The 16,653-nt window shown below is 43.4% G+C and overlaps 2 protein-coding genes across 2 annotated transcripts in view; one reads left to right on the top strand and one right to left on the bottom strand.

Annotated features, from left to right (window-relative positions):
* Positions 1–942, bottom strand: part of LOC120028896 (protein phosphatase 1L-like) — a 47,592-nt gene extending 46,650 nt beyond the window's left edge. The window contains exon 1 of the mRNA XM_038974168.1: positions 75–942. Within this exon, the coding sequence (XP_038830096.1) occupies positions 75–473 (399 nt within the window). The 5' untranslated portion in view covers positions 474–942. The remainder of the gene's footprint in view (positions 1–74) is intronic.
* A 293-nt stretch (positions 943–1,235) lies between these two features.
* Positions 1,236–12,297, top strand: LOC120028908 (60S ribosomal export protein NMD3). Its single transcript, XM_038974178.1, has 17 exons — positions 1,236–1,482; positions 1,780–1,908; positions 2,454–2,526; positions 2,646–2,780; positions 2,944–3,040; positions 3,154–3,234; positions 3,793–3,921; positions 4,024–4,114; positions 4,634–4,712; positions 6,072–6,168; positions 7,008–7,125; positions 8,541–8,686; positions 9,826–9,938; positions 10,091–10,163; positions 11,490–11,596; positions 11,765–11,835; positions 11,974–12,297. Exons 3-17 carry the CDS (start codon positions 2,483–2,485, stop codon positions 12,105–12,107), a joined length of 1,515 nt encoding a protein of 504 aa, XP_038830106.1. The 5' UTR covers positions 1,236–1,482; positions 1,780–1,908; positions 2,454–2,482; the 3' UTR covers positions 12,108–12,297.
* Positions 12,298–16,653: the final 4,356 nt, after the last annotated feature.

Raw genomic sequence — 16,653 nt, 5'->3', positions numbered from 1 at the left:
ATGTGCAAGTGTTGACCAAACCAAAACAAGTATAGCCTCTCAACAAATGAAATATATCAGCCCATTTATCTTACCTCTCCCCCATGGCCATCAAAAATCCCAAATATAGAAGGGTGACTCTTGTTCACGATGTCAGTGAGGACCTCGAAGCGGTCTTCCATGTGATCTCTCCGGCCTTGGATGGAGTACACCGCCACATTGTTGCTCTTGAACTCCCAAGTTTTGGAGAACTCTGCGTCCAGAACGTCGAGACCCCCGAATTTGTCATTCTGCATAATCTCCGCCACTTTCCCCTTGACCATTTTGACAGCATCCCGGCTGGACTTGACGATGGTTTTCACCTCATCAGTGTGGAAGAAGTAACTCCACAGAGCAAGGCTTATGCATAGAAGGAACAAGGTCTCTGGTCTGAGCAGAAAATAACGCATGATCCGACCCAAAAGAGACAACAGTGTCATCGTATCCTCTATCATTTATACAAACAAGAAATCACTGCAGGTTGTTGTTGTTTACCCGCAACTTTCAGTCCATTATTATCGATGCTAGAGTAAATAATCAGCGAAACCAAATGCAAACGTAGTCTACAACACATCTGGTGTAAAAAACTGAATTAAGTCAACCCAACACTGATAGCTCCATGTAGCAATGTGGCTTGATGTATTGGAGAATCCGTAACGTTAGACACTGCGGGGTGTAAGACTGCCTTGGCTGGCTCACTCTAACATAAAGCCCCATGAACCAGCGATTGTCCCTTGTCCATATGATGCAGTGAATCACAACCGTTGCAAGGAGGAGAATGGTAGCTATATTAAACCTCAGTCGGAGAGACCCCACTTTGAAGTACCTCGTTTAACGCTAACTTGAAAGCAAACTGCATGCTCCCTCAACCTTTGGCAGCGAGATTGCGATTGAGTTGTAAATAGTGCACTCAATTTGAAGCCGAGGAAGTGTTCGTTTTCAGGACCGCACCAATTGGAGCACGTGAGGTGTGCACCATGCAACCTTGTTTAGGATAACATACATCATATTTCTGGAGGGGCAAACTAAATGTCATTTGCAACTTTATACTGGCTGAATAGACCATTTATAGAATTTGGGTAAATACATTTTTGACCTACGTAACTTATTGACGGATGCACGCACCCCCCACGGCGGATTGTTTTAATCTGAGCCCACCTGTTTATATAAATTACGGCAAGCCCCGAGGACCAGAACAGGGGTTTGTCTACTAATGGATAGAGCTGTGGTGAAAATAGACTTTTCGGTCGAAGCAAGTTAGGAGAATTTTTCGCAGTAGGTTATGAGAATGAACAACAGGTTTTAGGACAATTGGGTTAAGGTCAGGAAAAGAGTTAGAGTAAGCTAAAATGCACAAAAAAATCTACTTTGACGTCAATTGGACAAAAACTGTATCCCATCTAGACATGACCCCAGTTCGGTTATAAACAGATAAGGCAAAGGTTTAGAAACTCTATGGATAAGGTACTTTGTAAAATTCTACTTTTGTTTGTTGTTGTTTTTAATAATGGCGACGAAGAAAGATAGAGGAGGAAGGTATAGATAATGATAATGCCTTTGGTTCGATAAATCGATCTTCGTTGGGTACATTTTTTTTACCTTATATTTTTTAAATACGTATTGCCTTGTCCAATGTATATCAAAATTAATGAATTGGAGTATTATAACATTTGTCAATCATATCACAACGTCCATATACCGGTAGTGTAGTTTATTCTGTCTGTATTTAATTTGAATGGTTTCTGACGCTACTGCACTCAGGCAAACGAGAGGGGACTGGGTCCTTTTCCCACCAGAAAGTGGTGTGTCGTCATCACCCTGCTCCTCCTTTCCAGTTTGTGGTGGTGAAACGTGGAGGTCCGCAACGTGGCTTGGAAAAACATTCTGCAAGTACGTGTTGTTTATCAGTTGTCTCATTAAATGGCACGAAGCCCCCCCGAAACCTCTTTACATAGGAGGCGCCGTGTTAAGACAAAACTGTCACGATCATCGCAAATTAGTCAGAAGGAAAGCTGTTCCCTGTTAGCTAGGCTAAGGCTGGCTAGCAAGTAAAGTTACCGGCCATTTAAACCTGCCTTTTTCTATCTAACGGTAACTGTTTGGTGAAGTTAATCCAATTGTATACATAGCTAACGACAACTAGCAGCAAAAAGGTGTTTGTCAGATGAGTTGTGACATTGTGATAAATGGTTAACTACCTGAAAGATATCATAGAATTGTAGCTAAGTCTGGCTAAGTGTCATGTGTGGGGGAAAAACATTACCAGGGAAGTTAGTGCACTAGATAACGTTAGCTGGCTACCATGTATTGACCATAATCAATACACATTACCCATGTGGATGTGTTGTATGCTAATAGCATTACGTTTTTGTATATAATTAAAAAGTAAAGATTTATCTGATTCATAACATCAATCTGATCTGTCATTTATCTAGATCTCACTACAACACCCACACCATTTATAATGGAGTACATGCAAGCTCCTGCTACAAGCAGCCAGGGGAACATGTAAGTAGAATATATGATCAGCCTCCTACAGGCTACAAATAATTGTCATTCATAACTTTTTCAAAGGTATCAGCTGGTACACAGTACTAATCAAGGAATGTTTTTTCTCCTCTCCTTAGCCTGTGCTGCACCTGTGGCATCCCTATCCCCCCAAACCCAGCCAACATGTGTGTGTCCTGCCTCAGGACCACAGTGGACATCTCCGAGGGAATCCCCAAGCAAGTCAATCTGCACTTCTGCAAGCAGTGTGAACGGTACATCACAAGCCTGTCAAACTTAGTGCCACAGCTAAGACGTTTAAATCCCTGTCTTGTGCTCTTCCTGCCCAAGGTTCATTAGTCAGTAAACTGTGGGATCTTACCAAGGCTCCTACATTAGTTCAGGTTCATTGATTGCTCCTCTTTCTTTTCTATGCAGGTACTTGCAGCCTCCAGCCTCCTGGGTGCAGTGTGCTCTGGAGTCCAGGGAACTGCTCGCCCTCTGCCTTAAAAAACTGAAGGGCAACATGACCAAAGTGAGTATCCCTTCCCTACTCTGCTCTATTTACATTCAAACATACACTTGTTCAACATTTTCAACAGGGCTGTAGCCATTCACCTCAGAAACTCATGTGACCTCCTAATCCAGGTGCGTCTGATCGATGCTGGATTCCTGTGGACGGAACCCCACTCCAAGCGGATCAAGTTGAAGGTGACCATACAGAAAGAGGTGAGAGGAGAAATAAGAGGCGTCAGTGTGTGATATTTAATGGAATAGATTAGTGTGGATTAGGAACCTGATCAGGTGGACGTGTCCCACCGCTGACTTCCATGTTGTCATTATTTAATCCAGGTGACAGTAAAGGGGTAAAGGGCTGAGTGATTCAGAGCACAGTGATTGGGTGAAGGTTAGCCAGTGGCTGTCATCTTAACTTCATGACCTTTCAGAGGAATCTGAGCTCCTCAGGGCCCAGGCCTTAGTCTGGAGTGTAGGAGGTTTTGTGTGACCAGTGATCTTGTATCTAGATGCCCTTTAGTCACCAGAAACAGCAGCACCAAACTCTGATGAATAAAGTCTTGCACATCAGTGTTCCCCAAATTATGGGTGGGTAATGATCCACTGGTGGGTCACAGCTGTCTAGCCCAGTTCTGTATTTAAAAATATATATATATATATATATAAATAAATAAAGTGTTTACCTGGTGTGTCGCATTAGTCGGAAACTATGTTCTGAGTCAGTCATATAAGAGAATAGTGGTTGATGGTAGTTTGGCCTGTCCTGTCCAGGTGATGAACGGAGCCATCCTGCAGCAGGTGTTTGTGGTAGAGTTTGTCATCCAGGGCCAGATGTGTGATGACTGCCACCGTGTCGAGGCCAAGGACTTCTGGAACTCTGTGGTACAAGTCAGACAGAAGGTACCACTGATGATTAGAATTATATTATTCATGTTGCTCACCACAACAATCATTTTTAACATGTTGTGTTGGTAACCTAATATTGGGCTGGTCCTTTTTTAGACTTCTCACAAGAAGACGTTTTACTACCTGGAGCAGCTGATTCTCAAGCACAAACTCCATCAGAACGCACTCAACATCAAGGAGATCAATGGTGGGTTTGGGATAGAATATACTGCTCTAAAGTGGGGTTTTCATCCAGGAAGAGACACCAGACCATTGATATTGATGATTTTCTAAAAGCTTTCCTATCCCGGGCTTTAGAACGACATGGCCATGTGTTTATAATCACTGTGGTAGGATCATAGTACTGAGCATTCCATTTACCATGCCAACAATGCTTTTGGACTCGGTCCTATTTTCAGTCACACACACTGTGTAGTGAGAGATATTTCAGAAACAGCGCCCAGTGTGGTTGGACCAGATTGTAAGGGAAAAGCTGCCCTTTGACAGTTCAATATAAATGACCTCCCTCTCTAGCCGTAGTTAAAAGCCTTGAGGTTCCAACATGTGGTGGCCATATTTCCCCCCGCGGTGCCCATCTGGGCTATATTACTGAGGCTGGCGTGTTAAGTGTTGGAATGGTGATGGCAGAGGTTACGTGTGGTGTGTGTGCCTGTGATTGATTTATCGATTGAAGACTGATTGGTTTTTAATCTTTCTCCTCTCTCAGAGGGTATTGATTTCTACTATGCCACCAAGCAGCATGCTCAGAAGATGGTGGATTTCCTCCAGTGCACAGTCCCCTGCAGGTAGGAACCAGTTCTCCAGAGTCCCTCCACTACGTTTAGAGGTTGCCCTGTAGTGACAGAACTGCCTGACCTGCAAATCTGACTTGAGGTCAGTGTCTAGGGGTAACATCATCCTACTCTGGATGGCGCCTTCATGGTTATTGTATAATGCCCATGCAATGTCCATTTTGTGTTGAGACATGTTAATGTTGAATTGAACAGTTATGCGCTAGACCGCACTAACCACATTAAGTGCAGTCTGTGTGGCTAGTGCTACGATTATTCAATGTCTATAGACTTATGTTTGGACACACCTACTAATTCCAGGGTTTTTCTTTACTATTTTCTGTATTGTAGAATAATAGTGAAGACATCAAAACTATGAAATAACACATGTAGTAACCAAAAAAGTGATAAAAAAAATCAAAATATATTTTATATTTAAGATTCTTCAAAGTAGCCACCCTTTATCCTTGACAACAGCTTTGCACACACTTGGCATTCTCTCAACCAGCTTCATGAGGTGTAGTCACCTGGAATGCATTTCAATTAACAGGTGTGCCTTGTTAATTTGTGACATGAAGGTCACTCAATGCGGAAAATGTCAACAACTTTGAAAGTTTCTTCAAGTGCAGTTGCAAAAACTATCAAGCGCTATGATAAAACTGGCTCTCATGTGGACTGCCACAGTAAAGGAAGACCCAGACTTACTTCTGCTGCAGAGGGCAAGTTCATTAGTTAACTGCACCTCAGATTGCAGATCAAATAAATGCTTCACAGAGTTCAAGTAACAGACACATCTGAACATCAACTGTTCAGAGGAGACTGCATGAATCAGGCCTTCATGGTCGAATTGCTGCAAAGAAACCACTACTAAAGGACACCAATAATAATAAGAGACTTGCTTCGGCCAAGAAACACGAGCAATGGACATTAGACCAGTGGAAATCTGTCCTTTGGTCTGGAGTCCAAATTTGATATTTTTGGTCCCAACCGCCGTGTCTTTGTGAGATGCAGAGTAGGTGAACGGAGTGTGAGATTGTGCAATGCTGTCATCAAGGCAAAGGGTGGCTACTTTGAAGAACCTAAAATATATTTTGATTTGTGTAACACTTTTTTGATTACAACATGATTCCATGTGTGTTATTTCATAGTTTTGATGTCTTCACTATTATTCTACCATGTAGAAAATAGTAAAAATAAAGAAAAACCCTTGAATGAGTAGGTGTCCAAACTTTAGACTGGTACGGTATATAATTTTTCAAAATATTTATTTTTAGCTTTGCATGGAGATGCTTAAGAATGTTGCTTATTTTCTCTCTGACAAGATATATTCTTGTAGTGTTCTTTATGGTTTCTTTGTCACCCTGTCTTGTTTAGGTCGAAGACCTCCCAGCGCCTCATCTCCCACGACATCCACTCAAACACATTCAACTACAAGAGCACCTACTCCATTGAGATCGTTCCTGTTTGCAAGGTATACATCATCTTCCTCAAAAATATTGAAGGTCAAATGCTCTACATGTATCTCAAGGGGCTGAACATTAGTTGAATAGGTGAACAGAGCGCACCTATACTCAAATGCTCAGGTCCAAACAGGCCAGGGCAGACCTAGATTCCCCGTCTTATCATAACAGACACAGCTTCCCTTGGATACAACTGATGTTTTAAAAGATGCTTTTGAACCGTCCAATGGAAACTAAATTTGAATCAATCTGGGTGTGTCTAAGTCAGGAGTCTTTACTTAAAACGTTTTTGTTGAGTGAATGTTTCTTGTTAATGCTCTTCTGTTGGTTTCATGTAGTAGATTCATCTACTCATAGGTTCTAACATGTAGACTGAGTACACGTATCGATGCTTGGCTTCTGACCATAGATGTGAAGAGTGAATTTTGTTCATATCCAATTCTATCCATGTGTTTTTATGCATTTCTATCCCATGACTGAATGAAGCATTGCAGCACTCATTCAGTAAACGGATATGACTTAACATTTTCAAGATCAATGAAATGCGTTCCTAATCAGCATCTTATTTTCTTTTGCATTGTGAGACAAATTGTAATCACGCTGATGAAACAAAGAGAACATAGCCGACCCCTTGTATAACCAAACTGGCAATGACAGCCTCTGTTATTCAGATTGTTCATGAAGGTGTAGCCTAATCCAGAGTTGAATGTTAATCTCTGCTGTACTACACTTTACTGTGTGTTTCTCTGGGGAATAATCCGGTGGGAAAATTGGCATTGGGAAGAGGTTTCAAAGTTCTCTCTGACCTGACCTCAGTCTGACCCCTGGTATGTTTTGTCTCATTGCCCAGGACAACGTGGTGTGTCTGTCGCCGCGTCTGGCTCAGAGCCTGGGGAACATGGGCCAGGTGTGTGTGTGCGCCCGAGTCACCAGCACCATCCACCTCATTGACCCCAACACCCTGCAGAGTGAGTACAGTACACACCAGCACCATCCACCTCATTGACCCCAACACCCTGCAGAGTGAGTACAGTACACACCAGCACCATCCACCTCATTGACCCCAACACCCTGCAGACTGAGTACAGTACACACCAACACCATCCACCTCATTGACCCCAACACCCTGCAGAGTGAGTACAGTACACACCAGCACCATCCACCTCATTGACCCCAACACCCTGCAGACTGAGTACAGTACACACCAACACCATCCACCTCATTGACCCCAACACCCTGCAGAGTGAGTACAGTACACACCAGCACCACCTTTACTGTCGGCCCCAACACCCTGCAGAGTGAGTACAGTACACACCAGCACCACCTTTACTGTCGGCCCCAAGACCCTGCAGAGTGAGTACAGTACACACCAGCACCACCTTTACTGTCGGCCCCAACACCCTGCAGAGTGAGTACAGTACACACCAGCACCACCTTTACTGTCGGCCCCAACACCCTGCAGAGTGAGTACAGTACACACCAGCACCACCTTTACTGTCGGCCCCAAGACCCTGCAGAGTGAGTACAGTACACACCAGCACCACCTTTACTGTCGGCCCCAACACCCTGCAGAGTGAGTACAGTACACACCAGCACCACCTTTACTGTCGGCCCCAAGACCCTGCAGAGTGAGTACAGTACACACCAGCACCACCTTTACTGTCGGCCCCAACACCCTGCAGAGTGAGTACAGTACACACCAGCACCACCTTTACTGTCGGCCCCTAGCTGCCAGGGGACAGAGGCTGTTTCAACACATGATTTTATGACTACTGAAACATTTATTTTACAGATATGCTTTGCTTCTTTGATTGATTGATGTATTGCTGATGTGTTGACAAGTCAACGTTTCAAGGCGATTGGATGTGTGTGTGCATGAGTTTGTGCTTGTGTGATAAAGCATCAACAGTTTACCATCTGTTCCAAATTTTTTGCATCAGTTTTTGATTAGACTGATGGAATGTGATTATATTCCACTTGATTTAAGTCTTTTGTACTGAACTGAACCCAATATCGTTTACAGTGTTTCTGTTCACCACATGCTCATCACCCTCCCTTCACTCTCAACAGCTTCCCTCTGTGTCTAATCAGGGCATTCCACACATGACACACACACTCAGGGCACATGTTTTTAATTAGTGTTCAAAGAAAGGCTATTTTTGCTCCATTCTCAACCCCAGCCTCTGGGCAGAACAATGATCCATGCTAGCCAAATCATTCGACTGCAAGAGGGAGGGAAGTTCAAATAAATCCATTTATCTTGCGTGTGCACACAAGCATGTGAGTGTAGGAAATTATTGGTGTTTTGAGCAGTGAAAATTGAAACTCTGGACTGTCCATAGAGATAAACATCTAATTCTATTTCTCCTGTCTAACCCAACAGTCGCTGAGGTGGACGGGGGCACATACTGGCGCAACCCCTTCAACAGCCTCGTTAGCCCACGGCAACTGGAGGAGTTCATCGTCATGGATACTGACATCATCAGGAACCAGAAGCTGGGGGCGGGAGCAGGCATAAGGTCCAATAAGGTAGGAGTTCTGAGGGAATTGGGCGGTGATTTGGAATTGGGCTGTCCCGTCGCTACTGCGCGATGGGACAGGAACATCCCTGCTGGCCAAACCCTACCCTAACCCAGACGACGCTGGGCCAATTGTGTGCCGCCCAATGGGTCTCCCGGTCGCGGCCGGCTGCAACAGAGCCTGGACTTGAACCAGGTTCTCTAGTGGCACAGCCTTAGACCATTCCGCTACTCAGGAGGCCCAACAATTGTCATACTTGAACAAAAGTATAGATACCTTAATAGAAATGTACTCAAGTGAAAGTCAGCCAGTAAAATACTACTTGAGTAAAAGTCTAAAAGTATTTGGTTTTAAATATCCTTAAGTATCAAAAGTAAAAGTATAAATCACTTAAAATCCCTTATATTAAGCAAAGCAGACAGCAACATTTTCTTGTTTTCCAAATTTACGGATAGCCAGGGGCACACTCCAACACATTATTTACAAAAGATGCATGTGTGTTTAGTTAGTCTGCCAGATCAGAGGCAGTAGGGGTGACCAGGGATGTTCTCTTGATTAGTGCGTGAATTGGACCATTTTCCTGTCCTAAGCATTCAAAATGTAACGAGTACTTTTGGGTGTCAGGGAAAATGTATAGTGTAAAAAGTGTAATATTTTCTTTAGGAATGTAGTGAAGTAAATGTTGTCAAATATAAATGATAAAGTACAGATACCCCAAAAAGCGACTTGATTAAGTAGTACTTTAAAGTATTTTTACTCAAGTACTTTACACCACTGTGTGTATTCATGCGTGCAACTTCCCGCTTGACTGCGGTGCTTTGGTGTGTTTGTGGCTTTAATGACAGTGTTTTTAAGCAGATTGAATTATGGGGATCATTTCTCTTTTCTTGGAAGAAATGTCAATGGGTAACCATTACATTATTCCTGAAGCAGCACATCAGATTAGAGAAAAACCCTCCAAAATACATGGAAGTGTTTCTGTAAAATGAAACAGGAAATGGGTTTGCTACGGTACGATAACGTCCCCTCCCCCAACTAAGGGTGTTGGTACAACTAAACACCCTTCATCCGTTTAGTGGAAAGGAATAGAAGTAATGGTGGTGCTAGGGTAAATCTTGTGTATGTGTTCTGATTTTGTGTGTCTCCAGCACACCCTGGCTGAGGTGTGGGTGCAGAAGACCTCAGAGATGGACACGGCTCAGCAGTACCACTGTCGCACCCACCTGGGCCACCTGCTCAACATAGGAGACCTGGTTCAGGGGTAGGTGACTGTCATGGGCTGCTATATAGCTACTAAACTCTTAAATGTTCATCTAACTTCTTGCTGTATAAGAGAATCAAAACAATACCTTATTCTTTTGATTGTGAAGTTAGAGAAAATATTATGTTTTTTTCACTTTTGTTACCCTCTAGCTTTGACTTTGCCAATTCCAACGTTAATGACGAGTTTCTGAACAAGATGAACCCGAGTCATATTCCTGACGTGGTAAGAACCAGTACATACTACTGTGCGGACACACTTATGTATCCTTCAAAACAGGGATCTCCAACAGGTAGATTGTAGCTCGCAGCCCACATATAAGTAGCTGCCAATCAATTCTGAAAGTACATTCAGTTTTCCATCACAAACTGTCATAAACATAAAGCTCCCAGCTACAATTCAATCAGTCACATTGACATTTTCCCACCCCTGGTTAGCCACTATTGGCTTAAAAAGCCAAAAGTAACACAAAATCTGCCAATTAATTTCCAGCAATGTTGCCCCTGTCTGTCTGTCTGTTTTGTACATGCATTTGTCTCACTCCGTATGTAGCCAATTAGCGACACTAATGATAACGTATTTTTTTTCTTCAATTGGTTTGTGTGTTTGAGGTTCAACCCCACATAATGTACATTGTGCACATTTTAATACAGAAGGGTGGACAGACTTCCCCAAAAACGTTCTCTATTAAATGTTAACCTCAAAGTAGGCTTACCTGACAGAACTATAAATCATGATTATTTGTTTGAATTGGGTAGCCATTGTTTTTCAAACTCTGCCATGGCATGTGCTTCAGCAGTAGGCCTATCAGCAGAAACATCGCTAGACCGACACATTCCACTCTTGCTAGATGCTCAGTTAAAGGGGAATTACACACTCTTTCCAGACATCATAAATGTTGTTCTGATGTGATTTAAACATGGACATGGACTCAGAACATCAATTTTCGTTGTTTCTCTATGAATATGTGTAATATTGAGAGTGGAAAACATAAAAAATATCCAAAACCAGGAAAAATACAATTCTGGAAAATACAAAATATAATTTTATGGGGCCTGTCATGCCAAATACTGTTTATCAACCATTATTTGACCAGGTATATAGACAGACAAAAACACCTCTTGTACACCAAGGACCCTGGGGTGAGGTAGAGGAGAAGAGAACAATGTGCCTTTTGGAAAGCAATAAAATAAATTATAGCTCGCAAAATTTATATTAAAAAAAAAGTAGCTCATGCTAGAAAAGGTTGGAGAACCCTGCTCAAACGAGACCTCTTTTACCATGTACTGCACTGTACTGTCTGTATTAGATCACATTGCCCCCTGGTGGACATTGTGGTATTGGTTTGATTTTGTTTGCTGCATTGAGTTGAAATGTCAATCCTTTAATGGGAAAATTGGCCACCTGACCACGTACTGTTCACTTCATTTTGAAATGAGAGCTCGACTGCATACCTGTCAGCACATGACTGCAAAGGACAGAATACATCATAACAAAATGAAATTAATGCATGTATTGAAGCCATTTGGACATGTTTGTTGTGACTTGCAGGTGCTAATCAAGAAGAGCTACAACCGCAGCAAGAGGGTGAAGCGCAGGAACTGGAAGCTGAAGGAGATGGACAAAGATAGAGAGGGCATGGCGCCTGAAGACGAGAGGTAAGGAGGAGAGGAAGAGCTGATGAGAGAGGGGGAGAAGCAGGAAGGGATGAGGAGAGAGAAAGTGAAGGATGGATATGCTCAATATCCAGGTGATGACTTAGTAAGTTGTTAAAGGTGTCTGTCTACAACATTGGCAGTGATTTATTTGTTCTCTTCCTGTTTCAGACAATACCAGGACTTCCTAGAGGACCTGGAGGAAGACGAAGCCCTGAGAAAGAACGTCAACATCTTCCGAGGTGAGTGGGACCGCAGCTTTCTGCTTCTCTTTATAGTTCTTCTTGCAAGAATCTGGATGTTTTCCTCAATTGTCACCCATAGCTTTCTATTGATCCATTTTAGCTGTAGCCTCATGATGAAGTTGTTTTATATTGCAGATGCGTCTAAGATCCCAGTGGAGAGTGATACGGATGACGAGGGCGCCCCTCGGATCTCTCTGATGGAGATGCTGGAGGACCTCAGCCTAACGGACGCCACCGGGGGAGAGGGAGCCGACATGCTGACCGAATAGACCAATCACCGGCCTGCTTACATCCACATAATAACTGTTCAGACCAATCAGGGTCTTAATAACATCAACATGATGTTTGACTAGACAAATGGGCTCCCGAGTGGCGCAGCGGTCTAAGGCACTGCATCTCAGTGCAGTGTTCGAATCCAGGCTGTATCACAACTGGCCGTGATTTGGAGTCCCATAGGGCGGCGCACAATTGGCCCTGCGTCGTCCGGGTTTGGCCGTCATTGTAAATAAGAATTTGTTCTTAACTGACTTGCCTAGTTAAAGGTTAAATAAAAATCCTACTAATAACATGAGTGATTAGTAGTCCAATAAGAATGGCAATGCGCTGTCAGCTACCATTTCTTACAGTCTCCCCCCAACAGCAGCCACTCAGAATGCAGCAGAAGGGTCACTTCTGAGGTTGCTGAGTTATTGAGTGGATCCTGCCCTTTGTTTGACCCTTCCCTGTCTCCATATTAGAGGCATTGGTTTGTGATGTACACCAAATAAAATATAACCTGGTTACAATATGACTTTTTCATTCGGAGATGCACAGCGTCCACTAAGGAGCTGGAGAAGTGGGGAAGATGTTACTGAACTATAAGCATGGACCTCACTCTCAATATGGTACCTAACACTTAAAAGCAGAGACTGGCCACATGATGAAAGTGGTAGAATGTACCAGTTGGGAATGCATGGGCACCTTCTATGAGTAGCTAGTTCTATGTGTAGATATCCTGTGTATGCATTCTGGATTGGGTATGCTTATGCTTGTAATAGGCTGCAGACTGGCATCTAGATTCTCTACCTAACAAAACCAGCCCCACTCACATGCAGAGCCACTGTCTTGTGAAATTGGTTCGCTTAACTTCAGAAATTAATCAATTAAAAAATAATTTGGGACTAGGACTCAGTGGGCACATGTCCCCTACTATTAGACTGTTATCCAATGCAAGCTGCTCTATTGTTGCCGGGTAGACATTGTAATTATAGTAGGGGCTGAAGGGGAGAGGTTGGTGCAGGGGGAGGTTGAGTGCTTCAGAGGAAACTTTATCTTGGGGGCTTAGATATTTTAGGGGAGAGAGAGTTGTGTTATGTGCCACTTCAGTCTGGCTTGAAGAGGGAGGAGGCGGGATCTTGTTTTTTGGCAACTTAAACAGGTTGTTAGGGGTAACCAGATCCTTGGGAAAGTAACTTTAGGTCCCTTCGAGTCAGCGGATAATAAGGTAGAGCGAGGGGTTCTCTACCTTCCCTCCCACCTTCTCCCCCTGACCCCCTTTTCTCACCCACCTACAGTATATGCTGTCTCTGTCAACCTGTTCTTGTCATCCACTTCCCCTCCACACCTACAGTATATGCGGTCTCTGTCAACCTGTTCTTAACCTGTTCTTATCATCCACTTCTCCACACCTACAGTATATGCTGTCTCTGTCAACCTGTTCTTGTCATCCACTTCCCCTCCACACCTACAGTATATGCGGTCTCTGTCAACGTGTTCTTATCATCCACTTCCCCTCCACACCTACAGTATATGCTGTCTCTGTCAACCTGTTCTTGTCATCCACTTCCCCTCCACACCTACAGTATATGCTGTCTCTGTCAACCTGTTCTTGTCATCCACTTCCCCTCCACACCTACAGTATATGCTGTCTCTGTCAACCTGTTCTTGTCATCCACTTCCCCTCCACACCTACAGTATATGCTGTCTCTGTCAACGTGTTCTTATCATCCACTTCTCCTCCACACCTACAGTATATGCTGTCTCTGTCAACCTGTTCTTGTCATCCACTTCCCCTCCACACCTACAGTATATGCTGTCTCTGTCAACCTGTTCTTATCATCCACTTCTCCTCCACACCTACAGTATATGCTGTCTCTGTCAACCTGTTCTTATCATCCACTTCCCCTCCACACCTACAGTATATGCTGTCTCTGTCAACCAGTTCTTATCATCCACTTCCCCTCCACACCTACAGTATATGCTGTCTCTGTCAACCTGTTCTTGTCATCCACTTCCCCTCCACACCTACAGTATATGCTGTCTCTGTCAACCTGTTCTTGTCATCCACTTCCCCTCCACACCTACAGTATATGCTGTCTCTGTCAACGTGTTCTTATCATCCACTTCTCCTCCACACCTACAGTATATGCTGTCTCTGTCAACCTGTTCTTGTCATCCACTTCCCCTCCACACCTACAGTATATGCTGTCTCTGTCAACCTGTTCTTATCATCCACTTCTCCTCCACACCTACAGTATATGCTGTCTCTGTCAACCTGTTCTTATCATCCACTTCCCCTCCACACCTACAGTATATGCTGTCTCTGTCAACCAGTTCTTATCATCCACTTCCCCTCCACACCTACAGTATATGCGGTCTCTGTCAACCTGTTCTTATCATCCACTTCCCCTCCACACCTACAGTATATGCTGTCTCTGTCAACCTGTTCTTATCATCCACTTCCCCTCCACACCTACAGTATATGCGGTCTCTGTCAACCTGTTCTTATCATCCACTTCCCCTCCACACCTACAGTATATGCTGTCTCTGTCAACGTGTTCTTATCATCCACTTCTCCACACCTACAGTATATGCTGTCTCTGTCAACGTGTTCTTATCATCCACTTCTCCACACCTACAGTATATGCTGTCTCTGTCAACCTGTTCTTATCCACTTCCCCTCCACACCTACAGTATATGCTGTCTCTGTCAACGTGTTCTTATCATCCACTTCTCCTCCACACCTACAGTATATGCGGTCTCTGTCAACCTGTTCTTGTCACCCACTCACCTCTTTTTATCATCCCCTTTTTTCTGACCCCGTATGTCCACTTTTCACTCTCCTTCCAAGAATACTATTGAAGGATCAGTGGGCTACCTGACTGTTCAACTGTTCAGGGTCCCAGACAGTGTCATGCTCCTTCATGCTGTGAGTTTGGCTTCCAGACTTCCACCCGGTGCAGAGTCTGTATGCTTGGAGACTGTCTGTTCAGTCAACTGGACAGAGTGGCTCAGCCATGTCTTTACACATCAATAATGTAAGCAGCTGAGAAGTTGTAAAAACACATTTTATTCCCAAAGACAGACAATGAAAGAGAGTACTGGGATATCAATGTGCTGAAAATATATCCTCTTCATTTGATTTATAAAATAATAAAGGCTATCAGCTAAATAGGCTATCCAATCACTCAACATTTTTGGAGGAATCTCAGTAATTTTGCCAGTTCTGTAGCAACACTATGACTTCTTGCATCCCCTGTCAGTTGCAGAGTGTGCATTGCGCTGTTATGGGTGAATTATGTTTTGGGATAATTCAGTGCAAGCTTCCTAGGGGCGCAATTTCAGATGTATATGCAATCATTCATGACTTACAGAACCCTTCTTTGGTGCCTTTAAAGACTCGATGGGAAAAGGATTTGGGGGAGGAACTTGGGGAAGACACCTGGGAATCTGTGCTGCGCAGGGTGCATTCGTCCTCTTTTAGCACTAGACACACCCTCATTCAATTCAAGGTGGTTCACCGTATCCACTGGTCTGGGGCCAGACTTGGACGAATATTCTCTGATTTTGATCCTACCTGTGTCAGATGTAAAATTGAACCAGCCACACTGTTGCATATGTTCTGGGGCTGTCATAAACTGTCAGGTTTCTGGGAATTAATATTTAAATGTTTCTCTGATATATATGACACTGTTATAGATCCCTCTCCCCTTACAGCCCTTTTTGGAGTACTGCCCATAGGTACCCCCCTGTCAAGAATCCAGTCGGACACTGTTGCTTATACAACTCTTTTAGCTAGACGGCTAATACTACAGAACTGGAAGATGGCAGCTCCCCCATCTTATAAATATTGGGTGAGAGATGTGTTGTGCTCTCTGAAACTAGAAAAAATTCAATTCAATTCACGTGGGAACCCCAAACTGTTTAATGAGGCTTGGGCTCCATTCCGGTCTTACTTTAAACAGTCCATCCTCTGATGGCATTCCTATTAAAACAAATAAGTCTCTATTTGACCCCCCCTGTGACTCAGGGGTTGGATGAGCATTTCTCTGTGTTTTTTCTGGGGGGGGGGGGGGGGGCATTAAGGTTGATGTGCTTATTGATTTGGACCTGCGGATGCCTTGTTCATCTTGCCCGGGCAGAGACTAAGGTGTGAGCTTGTTTTTCCCAGTTATTTTTATTTTTAAAATTTTGTTCACGCCTACATAAAATTATTATTATTCATTTTTTATTTTAAAGCATTGTAAACTTTTTATTTTTGATCCAGTGGATGGTCGGTCTGTGGCCTTGACTGTCTGTGAGTGGTTGCATTTCTCCACCCCATCCCTTGACTGTTTACAGGAACAATTTGTAAGTCGCTCTGGATAAGAGCGTCTGCTAAATGACTTAAATGTAAATGTGTTTGCTCTGTCCCTGTACTATAGATCGCCCTTTAACCTTTGTAGCCTTCTGCCTGGTGTGTTTAACTTGTCTAAAGTATGGTATCTTTAAAGCTATTTTTTTTTATGTATTATTTGTATTTTTTCTAGTTGAGTATATTATTTATATTGCTTTGTC

Source organism: Salvelinus namaycush, chromosome 34, assembly GCF_016432855.1.
Source record: "Salvelinus namaycush isolate Seneca chromosome 34, SaNama_1.0, whole genome shotgun sequence".
NCBI lineage: Eukaryota > Metazoa > Chordata > Actinopteri > Salmoniformes > Salmonidae > Salvelinus > Salvelinus namaycush.
Note: the sequence above shows the minus strand (reverse complement) of the source record. Positions and strands in the feature narration are given on the sequence as shown.

Excerpts from the sequence above, each read along its gene's own strand:
- LOC120028908 (XM_038974178.1), top strand. The coding sequence starts at position 2,483 with ATGGAGTACATGCAAGCTCCTGCTACAAGCAGCCAGGGGAACAT. Across the intron at positions 4,713-6,071 it reads CAGTGCACAGTCCCCTGCAG|GTCGAAGACCTCCCAGCGCC; the intron begins GTAGGAACCAGT and ends TGTCTTGTTTAG. Across the intron at positions 7,126-8,540 it reads TGACCCCAACACCCTGCAGA|TCGCTGAGGTGGACGGGGGC; the intron begins GTGAGTACAGTA and ends CTAACCCAACAG.